Here is a 21,198-nt window from a genome sequence, read left to right on the forward strand (position 1 = left end):
CAGTCCTCTCTTGGTTTGTCAGGACAGAACAGAAGGAATAAATATCTGCCGGCTGATGATAAATACTCAAAGCATGGCTTTGTATTTCATGCTATCAGTTGCTTATAGATATAACAAGGTAAGTGCAGTTATTTTCAAACAACATTGTCATGATGATGTATCTTACAAATTGAACAGATCTTTTAAGCATTTTTTTTTTTTTTTTTTACCAAATTCACCCACCCTGTACAAATTAACATTTTGAGTTAGCACACCTAAGCACATATATATTTTTGTAACATTTAAGGGATGTGGAGAGGCTTTGGCCAGGAGCTCCAAACTAAACCATCCCGACAAAACCTCCTCAAAACACCAGCTTTTATTAATAAAAATTGGGGCCTCATTTTAATCTTCCTGAGACCACTGGGTCCATATTTTGCCAGCAACCGGTGATTTTCCATGCTTGAGACTAATTACTCTCCCTCCTTTACTCTGGCACAAAGCAGTGTGATGAGGTATGAAAAGTTGTATAAATCTCTCTTTTTTTGGTTTCTGTTTTGTGATCTTTTCAATGTGTTTCTTAATGTCTTTCCTTTTTATATGTTGAGGCTTAACCTTTATTGAAAGCAATATTCTTGTCACAACATTGAGATTAATATATGGCAGATTTTTACATCGCAAGATGAGCCCTGGTCTAAGATGAGAAGAGGAGTTCTTTTTTTTTTTTCTTTTTTCTTTTTTAATTGAGCCAGATGCCCAGCCTAGCAAGTGACACAGCCCAAGCAGCTGTGGAAAGCAGGATTCAGGTTCATTCACTTTCAGTTCGACAAACTGGATAATGGATTTATATTAAGGATATGGATTTCCTTTGCATATGAATTGTAGAAAAAAGGATCAAATACTTAAATGATTAAAGTAACTATTCCATAAACATAATATGGTTGCATTTTAAGGTTATGGTACACCATCTGAAAGTCTTTTTGCTTCACCTCATTTCTTTATTAATGGTAAATCAAATTGTATCAATAGTACTTTTTGAGAAATTGGATGGATGGTATTGTAGTTTCTGTAGTCAAGGGGGAGGGTCCAAAGAAAATATAAACATCTTGCTTTTTAATAAAAAAAAAAAAAGAAGTTAAACATAAGGTTTAATCCCCCCACCCACACCTACAACATTCAAAGTATTTAGTGACACTGTATGTAAAATGTGTTGTTCTGTGAGTGGGAAACAAAACATAATGTTTTGTCCATCCACCTTGCTGAATATGAGAGTGGGAACAGACTTCAGACAGGTGTTAGATCTAAGCAATGCGCATGCCAACAATATGTTGACTTGTCATATGAGTGACTAGCATTATTCTATATGTGTGAATATAAGAAGCTGAAGAAGCTTCGTGGCTGGCTTTCTATTGAAAGGATACAACATATTGTCTTTCTCACACGTAACAGAGTCGTTAATCCTGTTTGTAGAAATAATAATTGTTTGACTGTGTGAACAGATGCAATGTAACGGTTATTTAGTTGCTAATTTAATTACATAATAATTACAAGTTGTCAAGTGAGCCCAAAACCTAGTTAACTAGTTAGCTGTTTGTAGTGGATTGTAGTGTGCAGATAAAGTCTGTGTGAAGAGGAACTTGTCTGTGAGACCTAGAACATCTTCAGCAACTATGAGTGTTTGTTGTGTGTAGAAATCTTGGTTGTTGAAATGCTAAATACTAAAATGTGGGAGCAGATACAAGGGGACATTCAGTTCCTAATTAGTTCCTAATTCAGTTACAGCTAATCAAAGAGTATTGCATCTTATGTCTGAGGGGACTCCAAACTCACCATGATTGTGAGTGTAATTTGTTTTGTTTTGTTTACAAGCTATCAAGATATCAGCTAGTTAGCTGTTAGCTGCTAGATTAAAAATCTCCTGTGTTCTGGAGGAAATTATGATAACCATTGCTCAATTAAGATTAATTTAAGGCTCAGGAGGAAGTACGTACTAAGGTATGTTTCCAGTGACTCAGCCTACCACAGCGAGCAGTGGTGGGAACTGACAAAAAAGGTGGGAAAACCCAAATGTAGACATAATTCTATATCACATACATGTAATGTGGTCAATGGTCTTATTCCAAAATATGACTTTCATAGTGTATTTATGAATATGTAACACTGTTCATTATAGATTTTAACACCAGAATAAGGCAACCTTAAAGTTTAAATGCTTTATAGGATTACATGTGTGAGAAATGAACAACTGTTTGAATGATCTTATTTTTCAATTAGTTGAACTGAAGGTGAAGTGAACTCTGACCCTTGGGTGACATTTGAGCACTAGTTACCACTGCACCAATGATGGTCTGAAAGTGCATACACAGCCATTGTCTCACAGTAAAGCATCAACACAGATAGACAGACATTCACTTACCAAGAAAATCAGATGCAAATTAATAACAACATCAAAGAATAATCATACAAAACTGCTTCTTCTCTAGCCAAAACAAAGTCACTTCGTCTCTTGCTTTACATCACTCAGGGTTTTCAATCCTCACACCACAAGTCTTTTATAATCATACTGTATTTTATAAAAAAAGGACTTATCAGTAGCAGTCTGTCACAGGATTGGGGTTTTAACCCCACCTGCAAACCCATCCACCCTAGAATAAGCAGAACAACTAACACTTGGTGCACAACAAAAGCTACATCAATAACATCAAAAACAACATGAGTGTGGGACTTCACACCGTGTCTTTAATTGTACAATTTCAGTATTTTACATTCCACATGTGGACATATTCCTGCAGGGATTGTCATCTTTCTCCACCAAAGAGTGCTAATATGAGCTGGCGTAGGTTTCTGTGAGTGTGTGTGGTGAGATGGGAGGAAGGAGGTGTACACCAAGAGGACAGAGTGAAATAAATAGAGAGGGGAATGGGATTGGGGTTGTAAATTTGGAGAAGACAGGGAAAAAAACAGGAGAGTAGAATGGGAACGTTTGGGGTGACGGAATGGAGATGCATGGACTGGGAGAGAGATATGAAGAGGAGATGTTTCCCTGGGTAAGTAATAAAAGTAGTAGAAGTAGTTTATTTGTGGAAAACAATTTGCATGAGAGTTGAACTGCGTCAGAGTGGTTGTTGCATGCTGCAGAGGCAGAGCTTAGCATCGAGTTCACATTTTAGTTCATTGTAAACGTAACATAACCCTAACTTTAATCTAAGAGACAGACAGAGAGAGAAAGAAAACACAATTCTGTGGTCACTGTGCGGATAAGCTCGAGACTTTTCGGTTTGTTTTGCAGTTTAGCTAGAAAGTGTGGAAAGAGACAGGGTAGTGATACAGAGCACAACTTTAGAAGGGCCTCAACTGCTGCTGCTTTAGTCAAACAGTGTTTTACTGTCACGAGAAAAAAATGTTTTAAACTCTGTGGCTCTTTAATGGGAGGCATTACGATTCGGCTTTGCCTGCAAAATTACCTTGTGTATCACCACCCAAGACATGTCAGACATGCAGAGCAAATCCATTTTTCTATTATGAATTTAGATATATCTCGTAGGAGAAGAATAAAGTTTCAGAACTTCTCTCATGAATTCACTGCACAGAGGTAATGAAGCCATAAAAGTTAGAACAAGCACTCCATGCCATTAGTTTGTTGCAGCATCTCAAGTTGGTAGCCTTGTGCACCTGGTTGTCCGGTAGTCCAATATACTGTCCAAACTCAGATTCAGCCTAGTCAATAGAGATTTAAACTACTAACATACTAACAGATCACATTTAAAGAACTAAATGGGTTTGCCTGCTGCCTGAACATAGTATTATGATAGCTAGCATTGTTGTCCAGGTAAAATGGCTTTTTGGTGAGGTGGATGGTCTCTGACTATTGGTCTGTCTCTCTGCTATGCTGGTGCAGCTGATCATGGCTGAAGGCAGTGTGCTCTGTGGTGCTGGTGTGTTTTTTTTTTAAAGGACAGGGGGTGGATCTCTACAGTGATCATTTGGCTGAGAGAGGGAGAGAGAGAAAGAGGGAAAGAGAGAGAGAGAGAGAGGGAGAAAGAGGGGGGGGGGCTGTGCTGCCAGCTCAAATCTAAATCTCAGATCATGAAGCTATGTGGACCAGACTCATCTTTGTAGTCCCAAAATAGGACAAACAAATCTCTGTTTAAGGTACTTGTGCACTATGGAGTGATCTAGGAGGTATGCAAAAGGTGAGTAAACTACGACGGTTAGTTGGTGATCACCACAAGGCAAACAAACATCATAATACACTACGATGTCCGCTGCAAAACAATTTCTACATATTATTTTACAGATATTTAATACAGGTGGATAAACTGAGCTCTGACACGTCTGCTACATGACTGGTCAGACAGATTAATGATTTGATTTGAGCTGGTAGCTGATAGCTCTAATGCCACATATAATAACTGAAACATATATGTTTGTGTATATATATATATATATATATATATACACACATATACACACTGTATATATATCTATAAATATATGCTATCTATATACTGTATAGCATTGCATTACCGACCTCTGTGAGGCACATTTACATGTCAGAATTACTAAGCCAGCGGTCCCCTGTCTGAGCCATGACCCCGGTTGCAACATGGCTTTCATTCACAGTGATAGTGAGCAGAGTACGGTACAAACACAGCAGACCTGGAGAGGGTGGGTGTGAAACTGCACTGCTTGATCATCCTATTGCTGTGTGTGTGCTGCTGCTGCTGCTGCTGTGTGTGTTTATATCCCTGTATAATCAGCGCTTACGGTTCTATTTAAATACCCTGCAACGTAGATTAGTAACACTGAGAATGGCGGTGCCTAAAGGCAATGTCACAGTCCTTATTGGTTTCAACAGGTAATCAAGAGATGAGCTAACGGACTGAGTGTTTTTATGTGTGTGTGAGAGACACATTTTAGAGAATATTATTAAGACTGCTAAAGACAGGCAGGAACAGGAAAGATGTGGGGGAGGAGGTTAAAGGAAGGGGTCAGGGCTACTAAGGGATACAGACATTGTGGTTTTAGTGCAACAGAAAAAAACCTGATAGTTATTTGTAGTGGATGGCAAGTTGGGATATGGTTGGTGGAGCTTATTTCAGCAGTGTTTAATTCATAATGTAAGTCTCTGGGATAGGATAGTCGCTCAGAAGTCTTTTAAATGGCTTGGTGTCCATTTCTGCTGCGACAGTGAGGGAAGGTTCTTAAGATGTACAGTAGGTGCGAGAAAAAGGGTACATTTTTTTGTGGTGGTTTGCTATTGGCTTGGCTTGGCCTGAGTCACATTGCTACCCACCACAGTTGCTTATTCGCCATTTCCCTCCCCTCAGCCGGGATGAAACCATATCCGCAGGCAAATACTGCTGACTCACTTGTTGTTGTTTTTTTTACCTCCCAGTCACCACCCACATAGTCCGTTGGGCTGACCCAATCGGGCCAAAATGGCTTCCACTGGAGTTCCAGCTTCCAGCTGTTGCTGTCCCCTGACAATTTCCTTTAAGTTCAATCGGCACACTGCAAAGTCACAAATTCACCCCTGCCCCCTTTGTCATTTCAGGTTCCTATGTAAAAACAGAATCCAAACTGACTGTTGGTCCCATGGGGTGTGTGATAAAAATGAAAGAGGGGAGAAAAATACAAAGTCTGCCATGTCAGCTGTCAAATGTTGATCCACGGTCTGTTTAAAAGACCTGCTGTACACTGTTGGTAGAGCAGCACTCTCAACGGGTCCATGTTGGCAACTCATATATATATATATATGTGTGTGTGTGTGTGTGTGTGTGTGTGTCTGTGCATGCATGTTAGTGTTGCAGACAGAGGGGCAGCTGCACTGAGATGAGAGGTGAGGTAGAATCTGTCGATTTTGGGCGGGACTTGAAACAGGTACAAGCAAAGAGGGGAAGGCCTGAGGTAAGTGACAACATCCCCTTCCACCACCACCATCTGCCAACGCTGAACCTATCACAAGACAGTGGGGAGGAGAGGAGGCGGGGCTATGGTGTAATTAACAGGGTAGGGCTCTAATGAGAAGACGCACGCACATACACACACAGAGGCAGCAGGTGTGGTGCAGCCCAGTGGTTATGTGAGAGGAGGAAGAGATGAACAACAAAACAACTGAGGTAATACACATAAAAAAACAAGTGACTGGGTGTGTGTAACTTGCATGTATGTGTGTGTGTGTGTGTGAGGTAATGAAAACAAGAGGTATGTGTCAGAGAGGTATATATATATATATATATATATATATATATGTATATATATACCCTAGATTACTTGTCTTTTGTCTTGTAGTTTGCTTTTATATAGTCATATAATAGTTTTTTAATTATGTTTTCAAATAAATTACTGTTTTTTTAAGTAGAGTGGGTGAATTTCAAAATAAAAGTTGTGTAAACACTTTCTATGTAGCTTGTAGCCTCAATGCATTTTACTTTGAAAATGCTCAACATGTATCATAACCTAATACATTGTAGTAACAACAATTTCCATAGGTTCAAGTCTCAGTGAAACAGAGCTTTCTGTTAACATACTGAATGAGGAATGTGCTTACTTCACACTGTCTACTTCAAATACAGTAAGGGTACACATATACTTGTGTGTATATATATATATATATATATATGTATATTGATTATCATGACACAAAGTCACTAAAGTAAATGCCGTCATGTTAACAATGACAATGTTTATCCCATAGTAACTGAGTTTTGTGCCCAGTTGAGGGATGAAGAAACAAGCTATGAATACTACGCTGTAAGACCTTGTCAGCTAACAGCTGCATAGGTACATGCATATCTTTCTCTAATATTTGTATTTATTTAGAGTCATGCAAGTTTTTTAAGCACTGTTTTGGTCTCCACCATCATTATTACTTATTCTCTTGCAGAAAGTCTATTTTTAATATTAAAACAGATTTAGTTTAGTGTTTGGCTTGGAATGCTAAAACTTGCTTATTAGTTGTGAAGGTATTTTGTCATAAGCCAAAGTGATATTTAGACATTTAGACCAGATGAAAAGACAATACAAATCATCCTCTGGGGAAACTGATGCAAGTCTCATATCTCTTAATACATGATGAAATAAACCTCAAAAACTCAACCACACTCCCTATCCAGTATATTCACAGAAAGCATCATGATGTCCATACCATCTTTTAACTTTTCATTTATTATCAACACACCTATAATGTCTTGTATATATGAGACATAGTAATGCACAATATGGATGAGGACTTTATATAAAGTGTTCCCACTGTAACTTTTAATGCTAGCAGAGAGGTAAATGGGTTAGTGAGCATGGTTTCTCATTAAACTGCTACCACCCACACAATAAATGAGGAAATACATTTTACAAGGTATGAGGTAAAAGTGTAGGGGTGTGTTTTGTGCACATACTCTGTGTGTGTTCGTGTGTGTGTTTGTGCGTAGTTGAGATAAAGAGAGGGAGAGAGAGAGAGGTCAGTACGTGAGGGAGGTAGGTTGACAAACACTCACAGGGCCTTGGCAGACTGAGGGATGGACTGCACGTGCAGATGGAAGTCACTCGCCATTGCAGTTAAAGAGATGCAAGAGAGGTGGGTGTGTGGAAGGGTGGGGGATGTCTGAGGAGCTAATGGTCAGGTCCCACAGATAAAAAAACTACTCTTTTCTGAGGGGAGAGATGGGTGTGGAGGGAGTGGAGCCACAACCAAGCTCCTCAGTTTACATTAGTCGCAGGAACAGAGTACAGCTGTTTGTCCATACAGGTGCAAAAGGAGTTAATGGATGAGATTTGTGTTTGCATATAGATATACTGTGCGTACATGGCAGTGTGTTTGGAGTTTTAATCTGTGATTACCTATAAATGCTGTACTCTGTGTGTGTGTTTACCCCTCAGAATGACAAAAAGCAGAGGCAGATTGTCAGTGTGTTTCTCTCTGGTGATGTTGATGTGTGTGTTTGCTGGTGGCAGTTGGAGGGTCTTGTGGGTGTTTGATAAACAAAAGGGACAAAAAAACAAAGTTTATAGGTCACGTTCCCACTGAAAAAAAAAGAGTTATTTATTCTCCACTTGTCCTTCCCATGCACCTCCTCTGCCGCCAAGCCACCCCAAATTTCGTGCCTTCAGCATCCAGGGTTCTTTTAGGAGGTGCCGAAAAATCACACTTCCTGGTCCTCAAAGACCTCCAGGAAGAGTGGGGGAAAGAGTTCATTGGGACACTCCACCTTCATGTGGAGGAAGCGGCTGGCATGGCAAGCCCCTATCATGCGTAGGTCCGTCACCTTCATCAGCAACTTGGGCCAGAAGTGGGGAATGTTGTGCTTGCGGTAGTTGATGTAGTGCTCGAACGCCAGCAAGTAGGCCTCCTGACACTGCTCGATCTTCTCCACACTGGTCAGTCCTGAACGGTCTGAGAGAGAGAAAGAATTACATAGAATTACATAGAACTGAGTGGAAAATGCGGAAAATTAAAAAAAAAAAAAGAGTTGAGCTATCATAAATGCAGATGAGGTGGAAGAGTTGGTGCATTAATAAAAACAAAATGCGACAAAGTGCAGTAGAGACAGATTTAATCTGAAATAAATCATGATCTAGATGAAGCATTTGACTTAAATGTCCACTGAAGCTTCAACTGGAGAGAAAACAGCAGCAGATGAAAACACAAGATCTGTGTGGAGAGATATGGAGACGAAAGGGGGACCCAATGGTCAAAGGGCTAGGGTGAATACCACATGGGTGCATATGCTTTGAGCAGCAGGTCCCCGGTGTGACTCCCACCAGCTTGGACCTTCTACTACATGTCATTCCCTTTCCTTCTCTTTCCACCCATTTCCGTCTGTCTGCGCTAAAACTACTGAGTAAAGGCAAAAAAGGGTTAAAAAAAAAAAATGAAAAAAAGCAGGAACAACAATGGATGTTTTTTTTTAACTGATACTGATTTTCTGTAAATCTGGTGCTGGATTTGAATTTGGAGCCTCGACTACAGTCTGCATCTCAACCCCTAAGTCACAGGGAAACTAAGACCTTGTTTTTGTGCTTTGGCCAAAGAATTTAATCTTATATATGTCCTTCCTTTGTCTGACGATGAAATTTGAGTTTTTCAGATATGACCTATTATTGTCTATTTTATGAAAGTGAGAATGTATTGACTAATTTCCACTCAACCTTGAACAAAAGTAGAATGAAATTTGATGTGATGATTTTATATTCTCAGAGTTGTTAAAGCTCCTCCAGAGTCACAGAGGAAATTACATAACGAGTGTCGCAGGCTGAGGAGTCAACACGACTGGTAGAATGATCTGGATGTGTAAAACTGGGGAGTTCCCCTTTGATGCAGCACGACATACGGCTCCTTGTTCTTACAGATCTTATGACACTGGTGCACAGAGAAGACAATTTTTTTTTTTTGCACAACAAAGTATGTTTATGCGGAATGGCAAAAAGTGAATTCTATGACTCAGTCAAGTGATGTGAATTCAGAAGTGGCAAAGCCTTCAGTTGTTGTATTATTAATGTGTCTGTTATTGAATATTTTACTCTGTTTTTGCCAGTATGCTCTATTTAAGATGGAGGAAACTTCAGCTGTACAGAAGTGAGATGAGAATGGAAAAACAAAATACAAAAATGACTATTAACTAAAAATACTAAAAATTATTGCAAATGCCATAACACCAGAAGTAAAAGCAATGAATTAAATCAATTTAAATATCAAGATCACAAACAAGTCTTTCCATGCAGCATTATGATCACATTGCTTATTCCACACCTGAGCTCATGAGCAGCACGGCCTGCATCAGCGCCACCTCTGAGTCATCCAGGTTAAACTGAGCCAGGCTCTTGCCCAAATCAAAGATGGCGTCCGACACCACGCCCAACCCGCCGTTCTTCAGCTGCTCACGTTTCACCGCCATCTCGCCGTTTAGTGTCAGAGTCTCGCTGTCTGGATCGTAACGAACAGCAGCGCGCAGCGACATGATCTCCATGCAGCAGCCCTTCAGCAAGATGATCTGGTCTTCACAAGGCAGCTAGGAAATGCCATTACATGAGAGGTCATCAAGATATGACAGGAAATTACGTGAAGATATGATGAAACATTTTGTTCTAAAGGATCACCTCAGTTATCATCTACTTTGACAGAATGACTAACACAAAATAAAGCAGCTTATGGCTTGGTGGAGTTCTCCTCGGCTGTTTTAGCGTCTTTCAGCCTATTGTTTTGGTCTGTTTTTGGTGGGGCAGGGAAAAAAATGAACAAAATTAACAAATTAACTAATTAACAAAATGAAGACAAAACCTGCCCAGCACACAGCCACAGACAGATAAAGTTAGTGACTACCTGTAAACATAGTGGAACATTTCCAGCCGATGAGCCAAATATTTTTCTCAGGAGTTAGCAAAGATGAAAAACGTTTAAGAGTGAATATATAGATATAATTGAGAATAAGTTACTGTTAATGTTGCATTTATTGCTTGTTGTGCTGACCGCAAGTGACCAAATAATAATAACAACAATAATAATATAATAATAATGACCTAAAGAACAAAACATCAGAGAGTTCTACCTTTGAACTGTACAGTAAGATATTATGGTATTATAGCTTTTCTTCAACCCCAAACATAATTATCTTAGAGTGTTTCCTTGTAGTGAAGCAATCAAGTGTTACCTACAACACTTTATGTAACTGGGAAGCCCCTACAATATGCATGATGACTGCACTCTGTTAGCTGGAACACACACACAGACACACAATCATAGATCGTTTGAATAGAGAGCAGAGCAATTTCAGTGAGTGGTGAGTCATCACATCATGCAGAGAGCCAGTGTGAGAGTGAGAAGGGATGGGGGAAGGGGTTGATTATTATTTGGTATGATACCAGCTGACAAATCGTATGACAAACAGCTGGAGACAGAGGAAGTACCCAATCAACAGAGCACAGTTAGGGTAACAAGCTCATTAGCTGTTTAACAGTGTTCATGAGACAAGCAGAGGCTCACATGCTGTTAAAAAGTCCAAGAGAAGCTATGTCCAGAATCTTTTTTCCTATCTTGGGCACTAAATTTAATTTCCACATTTTTAGTGTTAAATGCCTTTGAAAACTACCTTTATTTCGAAATGAAAATAGAATGTCCGTAGCATAACTACCATAGACAAATTAAAACCAGATTCTACACTTGTCAGTGATATCACAAAATAATGATGAGCACACTATTATTTATTTTGGCAGTTTATTTATTATAAATAGCGAGTGAATTAAGGACTGATTGCATTATGGCTAAGCTGTGATCAGTTGATAAACTTCAGATTTTTGATATCTCTTTCTTAAATAAAATTCTGTGGTGCAGAGGACGTTGTGTGATTTACATATGGGGCAGAGCAGTGCCAGCTTAAGAATGGAGTACACACCAAGCAAGCCATACCAAAAATGTAAGCATTAATACTATGAGCAACTGTGGATGAATATATGTTTTTAAAGTACCAGGTACTGCAGCTGATGAGAGACTGGAACCCACAATTATGTTGACTGAGTGTTGACTGACACCACCCACTGGACCTACCTCTGAGAACATGGGCAATTTCTTGGCAAAGTCGACAACACGCGTTATGGCGGGGGTCATGATCTTGGTGAACTCACTGAAGGCTTCCAGGTCCACTTTGTCGCCATCGGACGTGGGGACCAAAGGACCCTGGCCGATATCATCCGGCTAGAAGCAAGAAATCACAATGGTAATGGAACAATTTGGTGCTTAAATGTCAGAAGGAAATGCTAATATTTGAGCAAGTTTGATGAATGAAAACAATGACTTGCGGTTTTACATTACATTCTTTACATTCTACAGGTTTTCCATAGAGAATGGACACATTTTGCTGTAACTGATGTTACTATGGTGAAACACTGACTAAGAGAAGAAAAACCTGAAATTTGAAAGACATACTCTTTACTTACAGATGTAAAGAGCACAAAATATACACCTATGCCATGTGGAGACCCATGTGCCAAAAGTCTGAAACCAATTTCAATTACACTAGTGTATAAAAGACAGAGAAGACAGTGAATATCAGTATGAAAGCTAGTGTAACACTCATTGGCCTAAATGATTTTGCAATGCATTTTTAGCACTGCTTGTAACAACTTAATCTACGTAATCAAAAAGACTGGAGTACAGTAGACCATAGTCTTAAGAGGTCAATGTGTGATCAGACACACAGAGGATCACAAATTAAAAGGCATTTAGCCGTCTCTTCCAATCAGAGCAACGGGGCTGAGGTAAGAAGTTATCCAATTATCTGTCTACAGTGCACAGGTTTCCATTCATAGCTACACACCAGCTGTCTTTCCTGTTTTGATGAAATGGGAACTTGAGAGTTATATCAGACAGGAAACAGCTTTGGGCAAAACAATGATAGAGATACTTTATTGATCACTAGAGAGAATCATCAGCATTAGGGTCATCAGCAGGATATTAGGATGACAGACAAGTGTATAATGTATGAAATGACATAGTATCTACAAGATTATGGGCAAGAATTTAAATGTGCACTGTTTAGTAAAAAAAAAAAAAAAAAAAAAAAATGCTTTTCCTGTGATATAACCTTCCAAAATTTGGTGACACTGGATTGGCTGACACAGCCAATCCAAAGTATAAAGCAGTGAAGTTGCCATGACAATGGACAATATCTGTGCTCCCATTGGAATCTTATCTTTTCTCTTGGGTTTTCTTCTCCTCTTTGTTCATCTTGGACTAGACACCCCTTGAGTTATTTTTCAGGAGACCTTCAAAAACTGTTCTGACTGTATACCCGCCTTTGCCTTTATGGAATAGTTGCCTGGTAACCGTCATCTGACCTTTGTCTCAAGGTAACCATTGGCAGTGTAGACACGTGTATCTGCACGTGGCACTGATCACATGGACCGCAAAAGAGTGAGTTGCTGATGAAAAGAAGTGCTGTCAAAACAGTTTCTTTTGAAAATGAAAAGAAGTCGGTTTCTTTCATGCGTTAGCTTGGTTTCTGAAGTGGAAACAACTTTCAACATACCGTAGGCCGAACAGTTCGGAATAACGAGCTACAGAAAAGAATGAACCACTGCGTGCATACTGCAAGCAATTAATAAAACTCAGTGACAGATTCTTCAAGTGTGATTAAGATTTGGATGCCTGTTAGTGAAAATATGTCATAATCAATTACTTTTCTTGGTTTTTGTTTTCATGGATCAGTTAGAGGCTGTACTTTTTGCAAAAGATCAAAGGATAATGAGGAGTTGATGTATAGTTTTCCATCCCAGTGCTTTAGTTTCTAGTATGTAAAAGTAGATATACAAATAGTATGATGTAAACACTACAATGCAGTAGGCCAAAAAATTGTCCTGAATCTTTTATAGTAAAGGTTTTCGGAGTCGTACACTGTGCCCCTCTACTGTGACACACAGTTATCATTGTTTGTCTGGGGGATAATCATGCTCCAAGTTTTAAGTAGGCTATAGCTTGAGACCCATTATTTTTTTAGCATATATTTGCTCACATTTTGGCAAATTGACACCATTAAAAGTATGCTGGATTAGCATGTACGCCTGTGTGTATTACTTTGATAGTGAACTTAAAACTAACATAAACTCAACAATACCACTGCTATTGACTTTCCTCAAAACTAAAAGCTTACCAGGAACTTGCGCTTCTGTTTCCAGCTGGAGCCCTGGGCATTGGTGTGCCGATGAGCTTCTGTTGCCATCCTGATCAGCTCCCACTCTGCGGTGTTCGGCTCTGGCCTTATCTGCAGTGTCCGCACCATCTCCTCCCTCTTCCTTCTCTCTCGATTCTCCTCGATCAGACGCCGTTTGGCCACACGCTTCGACTCATCTAACACCACTGATAGGCAGGATAGGGTGAGAACATTAGCTTAGCTAATACAGAGATGCTACAGTGGAGGTTATCAGAACTTATTTTTTCCTGTCTTTCTTCTTCTGTTTGCTCTTTATTTATAGGATTATCTGTTGACCTGTCAGTGGTTGAGTTTAATTGCACTCTTTTGTTTGTCGTGTATGTGTTTTTGCTTTGTCTGTGCTGAATGTAGATTACATGCTTGAGTGTGTTGTGTTCATGTAGTTTTTCTGTGTGTCTATTGTTACTTAAAACAAAAACAGTAGTAGGAGTCTACAGTTATGTTAGCAGCCCTGTAAGACTGTACTTGCTAACACTTAAACAATGCTAACATGCTGACAATGCTAGGCAGGTATAGTGTCATCTTTACCATTGCCAGATTAGCAAGTTAGCATGCTGACATTAGCTAGTTTGCAGTTATTACAACATTTCCTGAACATGAACGTGTAAACAATGTTGCATGGCAACCCGTCTAACAGTTGCTAAGGTACTTCATTGTGGACCAAAGTGGTGGACCGACTGATGCTGCAATCCACAGAGCCAAACATTTAAACAGCTGTAAAATTTAGGAAAGTCAATTTGCGACTGAGGGGAGGATGAGTGGGTGTCTGTCTAGTCTGTTTAGCTGTTGGCCCCAGTTAAGGTTGTCATCTCTTTATTAATAATGTTAACTGCAGGGTTTGGCATGTACATGGGATGTACATTTTGGCCATTATCGTGAACTTTAACTGGCATGGCTATCAGTCATTTATGCACTAAGACTGGATGACTCATTCAGTCAGTGCTTTTAACCACAGAGCTCTGCATTCAGAATATATGAATGTCATCACTCTTCTCTGTGCATGTTTAACATCACTAAAAAATGAATCACTTGAACCTCACATTTCTGACAGGAACGTGTCCAAACGTGTGACTTTCAGTGGAGTAAGTTTCAATGTGATAACAGAAGAACAGACAGATCTAAAAGAAAGGTTACTAGATTTTTAACATTCTCAGAACTGAGGCTGGATGACCTTCAAAACATTCAGTGAAATATTGACAGGGACACAGAATAAAGTGTCAGATGAACACTGAATGTCAGACGGATATAAAGGATTTCGCTTGGCCGTAGGGAGCTATTGTGTTGGCAGAGTAAAAAAAAAAAAAAAAAAAAAAATGCTGAACTATTGTATAAAAGCTGTACACAAGGCTGTACATGTGCTGCTGCAACTGCAAAGCTTGTAACAGTAATGAAAAGATCTAGACCTCCACAACAGTCTTACAGAAAACATATCACATATAGTTTATGTTACATCATATATTTTGTTATTGTTTGTGTACATTGTATTCTTCATTGTCCCTTCATAATGGCTGCAGTCATGGTTGCAAGGAGATCTGTGTGACTCAAAAGCTGTTACAGGCTGGCCAGGATGCAGCGTGTTTATTAGATATGTGTCTGAGTTTATTAGATATGTCTTAACTTGTTTGTTTATCTGTTTATTCATTAGCAGTCTTCCACTGCAACAAATTACAGCACAGAAATTTAAAGGACCACTGCTATTACAGTAAATTGAATTCAAGAAACATAATTTAAGTGCAGTGTGCTGGAAGTGAAGTCCAGATGTTCTGTATTTGTGCTTTCATCAAAATATCCCGAGGAAAGGAAACCATTTCCTTTATCCACAGGAACAGATGCGCTGCTAAACTAATATCACCTCCAACATGAAACGAGACAATGTTGGTGAGTATGTTTGTGTGTACTCTGTATCTCTGTAACTAGAAGACCACAAAACAGTGTACTAATCTGGGTGGTCAGCTGTGCATACACACGATCTGACATTAAATGCTCTGTTCTACAAACTAGTAGGTATTCTGACACAGATTCTGCCACCAATATACCTCAGATTTTTACCAGTAATATTTTTTGATCTAAAAATAGCCACAAGTGCAGAGAGGTTTTATACAGGAATAGAGTATAACATCCACGGCCACGCTAGCAGCTCCGTGATGCTGTATTTATGCTCAGCAATGCTTTGAGCTAAATGCTGATGGCATCCTAACATGCTCACAGTGACAGTGCTAACATGCTGAAAATGCTAAGCAGGTATGAATTTTACCATGTTTACTATCTCAGTTTAGCATGTTAGCATGTTGACATTTGCTATTTGCCACATTTGCTAATAAGTTGTGAGGCTGTACGTGTTGAGGTGGTGCTTTGAGCTAAATGCTAGCATCAGCATGCTTACATGCATACATTGACAATGATAATGCTAACATGCTAATCAAGCAGGTACTATCATGTTTGCCGTCTTGGATTAACATGTCAGCATGCTAACATTTGCTAAGTAGTACAAAAAAGGAATAATAATAGTAGTTCCTGAGTCGTGTATCACGTTTCATATCAAGCCATTCAAGACTCATGACATTTTACTTATACTAGAGGAAATGTCAGGGGATAACCAAAATGTGCAGAATTCATCCTTTGGGGACCAAGAAGGTCTAGACTGAAGTGCTGAACTGAACAGCCCACTGTAGAGCTATAAAGCTAGCATGGCCAAACATATATATATATACTCAATGCTTAAAATAAGTTTTCAACAGTTGCACAGAGATAGTAGCAGCCTTAACCTCATGGATCTCTGTGTAAACTAGTAGTGATGAGAATATGTGAATTTATCATAACTTACAGTCCATGGCCATGCCCACAGAGATGCACTTCTTAAAGCGGCACAGCTGGCACTGGTTGCGGGTGATCTTGTCAATGATGCAGCATCCTTCATATTTACAGGAGTAAGATGGATGGAGATTTTTCTGGATGGTCCTGCGGAAGAAACCCTGGGGAAAGGAAAGGAGGACAAAGAAAAAAAACAGCGATTGAGGGACATTTGCAACTCTATATCCTTGAAATGAAATCCACTAATTAAATGTTCTTATGTTTTGATTAGCGTAAAACAAGCGCATTAAATGGGTCACATTACACGGCAGGCTTGTGAATGTGTGACAGGACCCTGCTTACCAAGAAGTAATGAAGTGATGGCATGACTGAATGTCTCTCAGTAACTGCTTTTATACAAGATCACTGTGGAGCAGTTTGTTTAGCATCACACTGCTGAAGTGGCATACAAAGACATGATTTTGAGCAAAGAAGTATCAGGGAGGCAGGTGAAAAGTTGCTCTGCTATTTGGCAAAATAGTATATACCATTGCAATAACACTTGTAGTTTTGTGTATGCCTTGAGGGAAAACACAAATTATTCATGCTATTCAGCACCACACTGGGATTTCAATATCCCTCCTTTCCCATGTGGGTACAGCAGGATGGTACAAGAATAGCTGAGGCCATTTTTAGAGACCATGGATAGGCTGCTCTACGGGACACCATTCATTGGATAACAGACCTCTGCTCAACGGATACTAACACCCACACTTGCCATCAAGAGGCTTCCTGCCATAACATTACAGTGTAGTATGAATTAATGTTTAAAAGGAAAATAATATAATGTTACCCCTGCTGCCTCTCTTTGAGTCACATTTGTGATTACAGTGCCCAGCTATTGTAGGAAATGACTAAACCTTTTTTGAATTTAAACTATTGTGGGGCACAATGAGAGTGAATGGCAGGAACATCAATCGGGTAAACTTCTGTTCTCTCCTCTCCAAGTTTGATGTCAGCAAATGACAGTATTGTCAAGTTGATGAGCTAGCTTGCAGTGCAACTCTTTCTAATCTGTCAGTTTCGCTAGCCTAGCTGGGGTAGTACATCTCTTGGTCTGTGTGTGTTTTGTTTGCTTGCCCGCCACTCTCAGGGCTGTGTTCTGTGACTTTGTCAAAAGTGAGGGTGAAATACAGCTATTTAGTACATTTGATAAACGGCAATGGGCAACAGTGTTTATAAGTGGCAGCTCAGAGAAGATAACTGCACACTCCTGAACATGCATTCACGTTTACATTGTATAGCTAAAGCTGATCACACAGTTGTATAGACTTTATTTTTCTATTCTGAGACATACCTGCGGCCTATAGCCTATAGGCTTATGTTTGAATTGTATAGCCAAAGCTAATTGTATAATTATGTGAGGACTGGTTTCAATACCAGGCAGCAGGCTTGTGGCCTTGGAACACTGGACAGGTAGTTAATCAGGCATGTGAATAAACACAGCACACATTAGAGCAGAGTTTGATCCAGTCTTTTTACTTTTGCTTTTGTGTTTGTGGTTTTGGATAAGGTTATTAAAAAAAAACAAGGTTATGTATGATGTATCTCTCTTTCTACAGCCCCATGCACATCACTTTTAAATGTGGGGAACCCCTAAGCTGAACAGGCCTGCCATGCCTGTTATAGTTTCTTCACTATAATTTGACAAAAACTATTCAGGGGAAAGGTGTAGTGAACAGTCAACACCACTCTCATCTGCTGTGCCCTCTTGCGTCAAAGATTATTTTAGTAAATGGGAGATGGTTTACCGTACCTTGCAGCCCTCGCAGGTGATGCAGCGGTAGTGGTAGCCGGTCGCTTTGTCCCCACACACCACACAAGGCTCATCCTTCTCCAGGTAGCTGGGGATGTACCCTGGAACAGAGACGCTAAGAGCTATAGGAGAGGAAGAGGAGGTTGAAGAGGAAGACAGGATGGATTGAGAGAGGGATGAAGAACAAGAGTGATCGAGGAAGGGCCAGGGCAGACGGTGAGGACGTATGGTGAAGAAAGGGGTGGTGAATGGGATGCGGGGCCGGAGGGGAAGAGAAGAAGAGTGGTAGTTGATGAGGAGGAGAGGAGGAGAAGATGGAGGGAAGGGGGAGTGGAGGAGGAGAGGAGGGGGGGGGGGCTGAGTGTTATCACAGGGGCCTCAATGAAGCTCCTGTGCATAGGGCCCCAAGAGACTGTGATATATGATGGAACATATATAAGACTGGCAGTCTTTTCTGCACACACAGCTTATGAGGCTCACAGTCACATTCCCAGAATTCACGAAATAGCTTGACTTTTCATTTGCCTATTTATTTCTCTTGAGAGGTGAGAGGTTTAGTTTAACCTCTTGATCCTTTTAACATGTACGTACTCATTCTCTTTAAGCTCTAACCTCTAAGCTGTCACATCGTTGCACAAGGACTGACAGTCATCTGGGCATGCTTGGACAAGGCTTTCTCTTCAGATAGAAAGCCCTTCACAGAGCTGCTGAAGAGCACAGACATTCAGTCGCCTAAGCATCCCCTCCACCTGTACATACACCTTAACACACACATGACCCAATCCCCTATCACAGTTGTTTGCTTTCTCTAACACACATGCTTAGAGGTTTTTGGAAAGCAAGGGAGCACTCCAGGGGTGGGGATTTATTGAGTGGGTCATCTCATACAACTGAAGCCACAGAAAAAGTAGATCCACAGTGCTGCACTAGACATCTGAGAGCTCCTGTCTGCAAAACCTCATTCATTTTTATGTAAAAATCTGCTGTTAAAGGTGAACTTAAAACACATCAATGTAATAATATAGACCATTTACTGTTTACATTTTTTTTTCAATTCCTGTGGAGTTCCTGTGGAGTCTTAAGTCTCTAAGTGGCAGTCTCAGAAGACTGGTATGCAATCAGAAGCAAACTTCTTGTTCTCTGACTGTTATCTACAAATGCACTTTTAACTGCTGTTGTAATGTTTGTAATCTGTCCTACTGTCTGTGTACTATTTTATTATTACATTTAAAATGTCTAAATTAAATCACTTTATGTGTTTCCTTTTTATATATGCTGTGTCTTAACTGAATGCAAGCGTTTATTAAAAGGGCAGTTCGTTCAGCTTTCAGGCTTTTAGTCTGAATAAAGCCTTGGTGAAAATCAAGGCCTTGAGAAGTGTCAACAAAATCTAGTATTGGTGTTTTCTGATGCTTCTGGTTTGTTTACATCAGTACAGTTTGTGAACTGAAATAAAAAACAGGTCTATGTTTTCAGTCATAATCAGGTGAGTTATGATTTGTTGTCTAGAAGTTACATAATGATGTGAAGTGTGTGGATAGACCTGTATTTTATATGGTCAAAAATACTGATAGGTCTTTTAATTGAATTACAGGGATTTTTTTTCCATCTTTGAATTAAGCATGCAGGATTTGTCTGTTGATCATGTAAGATAGAAAAAATAAAGCTCGACAGTGTAAATCACTCATGTTGGTTGCAAATTTGAAAGTTTTGTACTGTTCTGTTCTTTAAGAGCCCACTCTACAGATAATACTCAAGTCAGTCTAGGCGAGCTAATTTGTATTCAACAAAGCCTCTAAGGGAAAATGTACAATGACAAGAAGGAGATTATCATAGTTATGACACCTAGGATATCATTCAAAGCCCAGGGAAGCTAGCTGAAGAGTGATGGGCTGCACTGAACACTGTCCAAATCCCCCAGCACATCAAAAGACTGAACATCTTAAAAGAAACCTGTTTTGAATTGTGTTCACTTGTTTGTTTGGAGGTGACAAGACCCCGAAGAGGTGAAAGCAGATGTGATAAATCCTTACCAGACATACTCTTCACCGAACACTGGCTGTTCTTCCTCTTTCTCTTTGGCACATCTGGCCACCTGGGGGCAGAAAGGGTGGGGGCGGTGGGGGAAGGGGAATAGAGGTAAGACAGAGGAGGAGGAAGAAAGGAATAAAAAAAAAAAATAGATTGAATGTTTAATCTACAGAGAGTCAAAAATGCCCGTTGCATTTTTTTTTAGAACACAAGGAAGTGGCTTCAAATTTCTCCAAAACCCAAAGATATCAAATTTATAATGATATAAAATCAATATAAAAAAGCTTTTTGATATGTTTGCTTGATATTGACAAAAATTTCATTTATAAACTTTCTGTTGATCAATTGATCAATTGCAGGCTTTAGCCCATTTACTTCATGGCTCTATGGACAGCATTGTGGATGTGTCAGTTGGCCCACTACTTACTGACTTTTCCTCTGGTGCCATCTTGAGCTTGACTTTTTAAAAATTTCTATCGAAATATCTTGACAACTGAATGGACTGACAAAGATGAGTCACCTCTACACAGCTTCACTGGAGTGTCTGTATGGAATACTGAAAGATGAATGAATGAATGAACCATACCTAAACCAATGAACATATGTGTGTACAAACACATGTATGCACATATTCTGCACATATGTAAACTTCACACATACTCCAGATTATACATAATTCCTTCACTCACCTCTTCTCCCCTCCTATCTCTTTCTATAATTCTCTATCCTTCCTCTTTTCTTACTCTCACAGGATGGAGTCTACATTTGCTCCTGGCAGCAGATTTGGATTACTGTCCTCTCTCCTTTTTTTTTGCTGTCTACCCCCATGTCTGGCTGTTTGCTCCACCCTACCACCCTACACCCTACCATTCCCATTTCCCC

The 21,198-nt window shown here is 39.7% G+C and overlaps 1 protein-coding gene and 1 long non-coding RNA gene across 5 annotated transcripts in view; one reads left to right on the plus strand and one right to left on the minus strand.

Moving 5' to 3' along the window:
- Positions 1-691: 691 nt before the first annotated feature.
- LOC108898577 (thyroid hormone receptor alpha) overlaps positions 692-21,198 on the minus strand; it is a 93,174-nt gene continuing 72,667 nt past the window's right edge. For 2 of the 4 annotated variants that reach the window (XM_018698505.2, XM_018698507.2), the window contains 7 exons: positions 20,319-20,380; positions 18,286-18,386; positions 16,504-16,651; positions 13,620-13,825; positions 11,519-11,665; positions 9,728-9,986; positions 692-8,371 (listed from right to left, as the gene is read on the minus strand). In XM_018698505.2, coding sequence (XP_018554021.1) covers positions 8,121-8,371; positions 9,728-9,986; positions 11,519-11,665; positions 13,620-13,825; positions 16,504-16,651; positions 18,286-18,386; positions 20,319-20,380 — 1,174 coding nt within the window. In that variant the 3' untranslated portion in view covers positions 692-8,120. Of the gene's footprint in view, positions 8,372-9,727; positions 9,987-11,518; positions 11,666-13,619; positions 13,826-16,503; positions 16,652-18,285; positions 18,408-20,318; positions 20,381-21,198 lie in introns of all 4 variants that reach the window. The other 2 variants (XM_018698504.2, XM_018698506.2) reach the window with 1 other exon arrangement.
- Positions 13,754-17,673, plus strand: LOC108898579 (uncharacterized). Its single transcript, XR_001963456.2, has 3 exons — positions 13,754-13,842; positions 15,503-15,557; positions 16,605-17,673. It is a non-coding gene; the product is annotated as an uncharacterized LOC108898579 (long non-coding RNA).

This window comes from Lates calcarifer, linkage group LG11 (assembly GCF_001640805.2).
Source record: "Lates calcarifer isolate ASB-BC8 linkage group LG11, TLL_Latcal_v3, whole genome shotgun sequence".
NCBI classification, from domain to species: domain Eukaryota; kingdom Metazoa; phylum Chordata; class Actinopteri; family Centropomidae; genus Lates; species Lates calcarifer.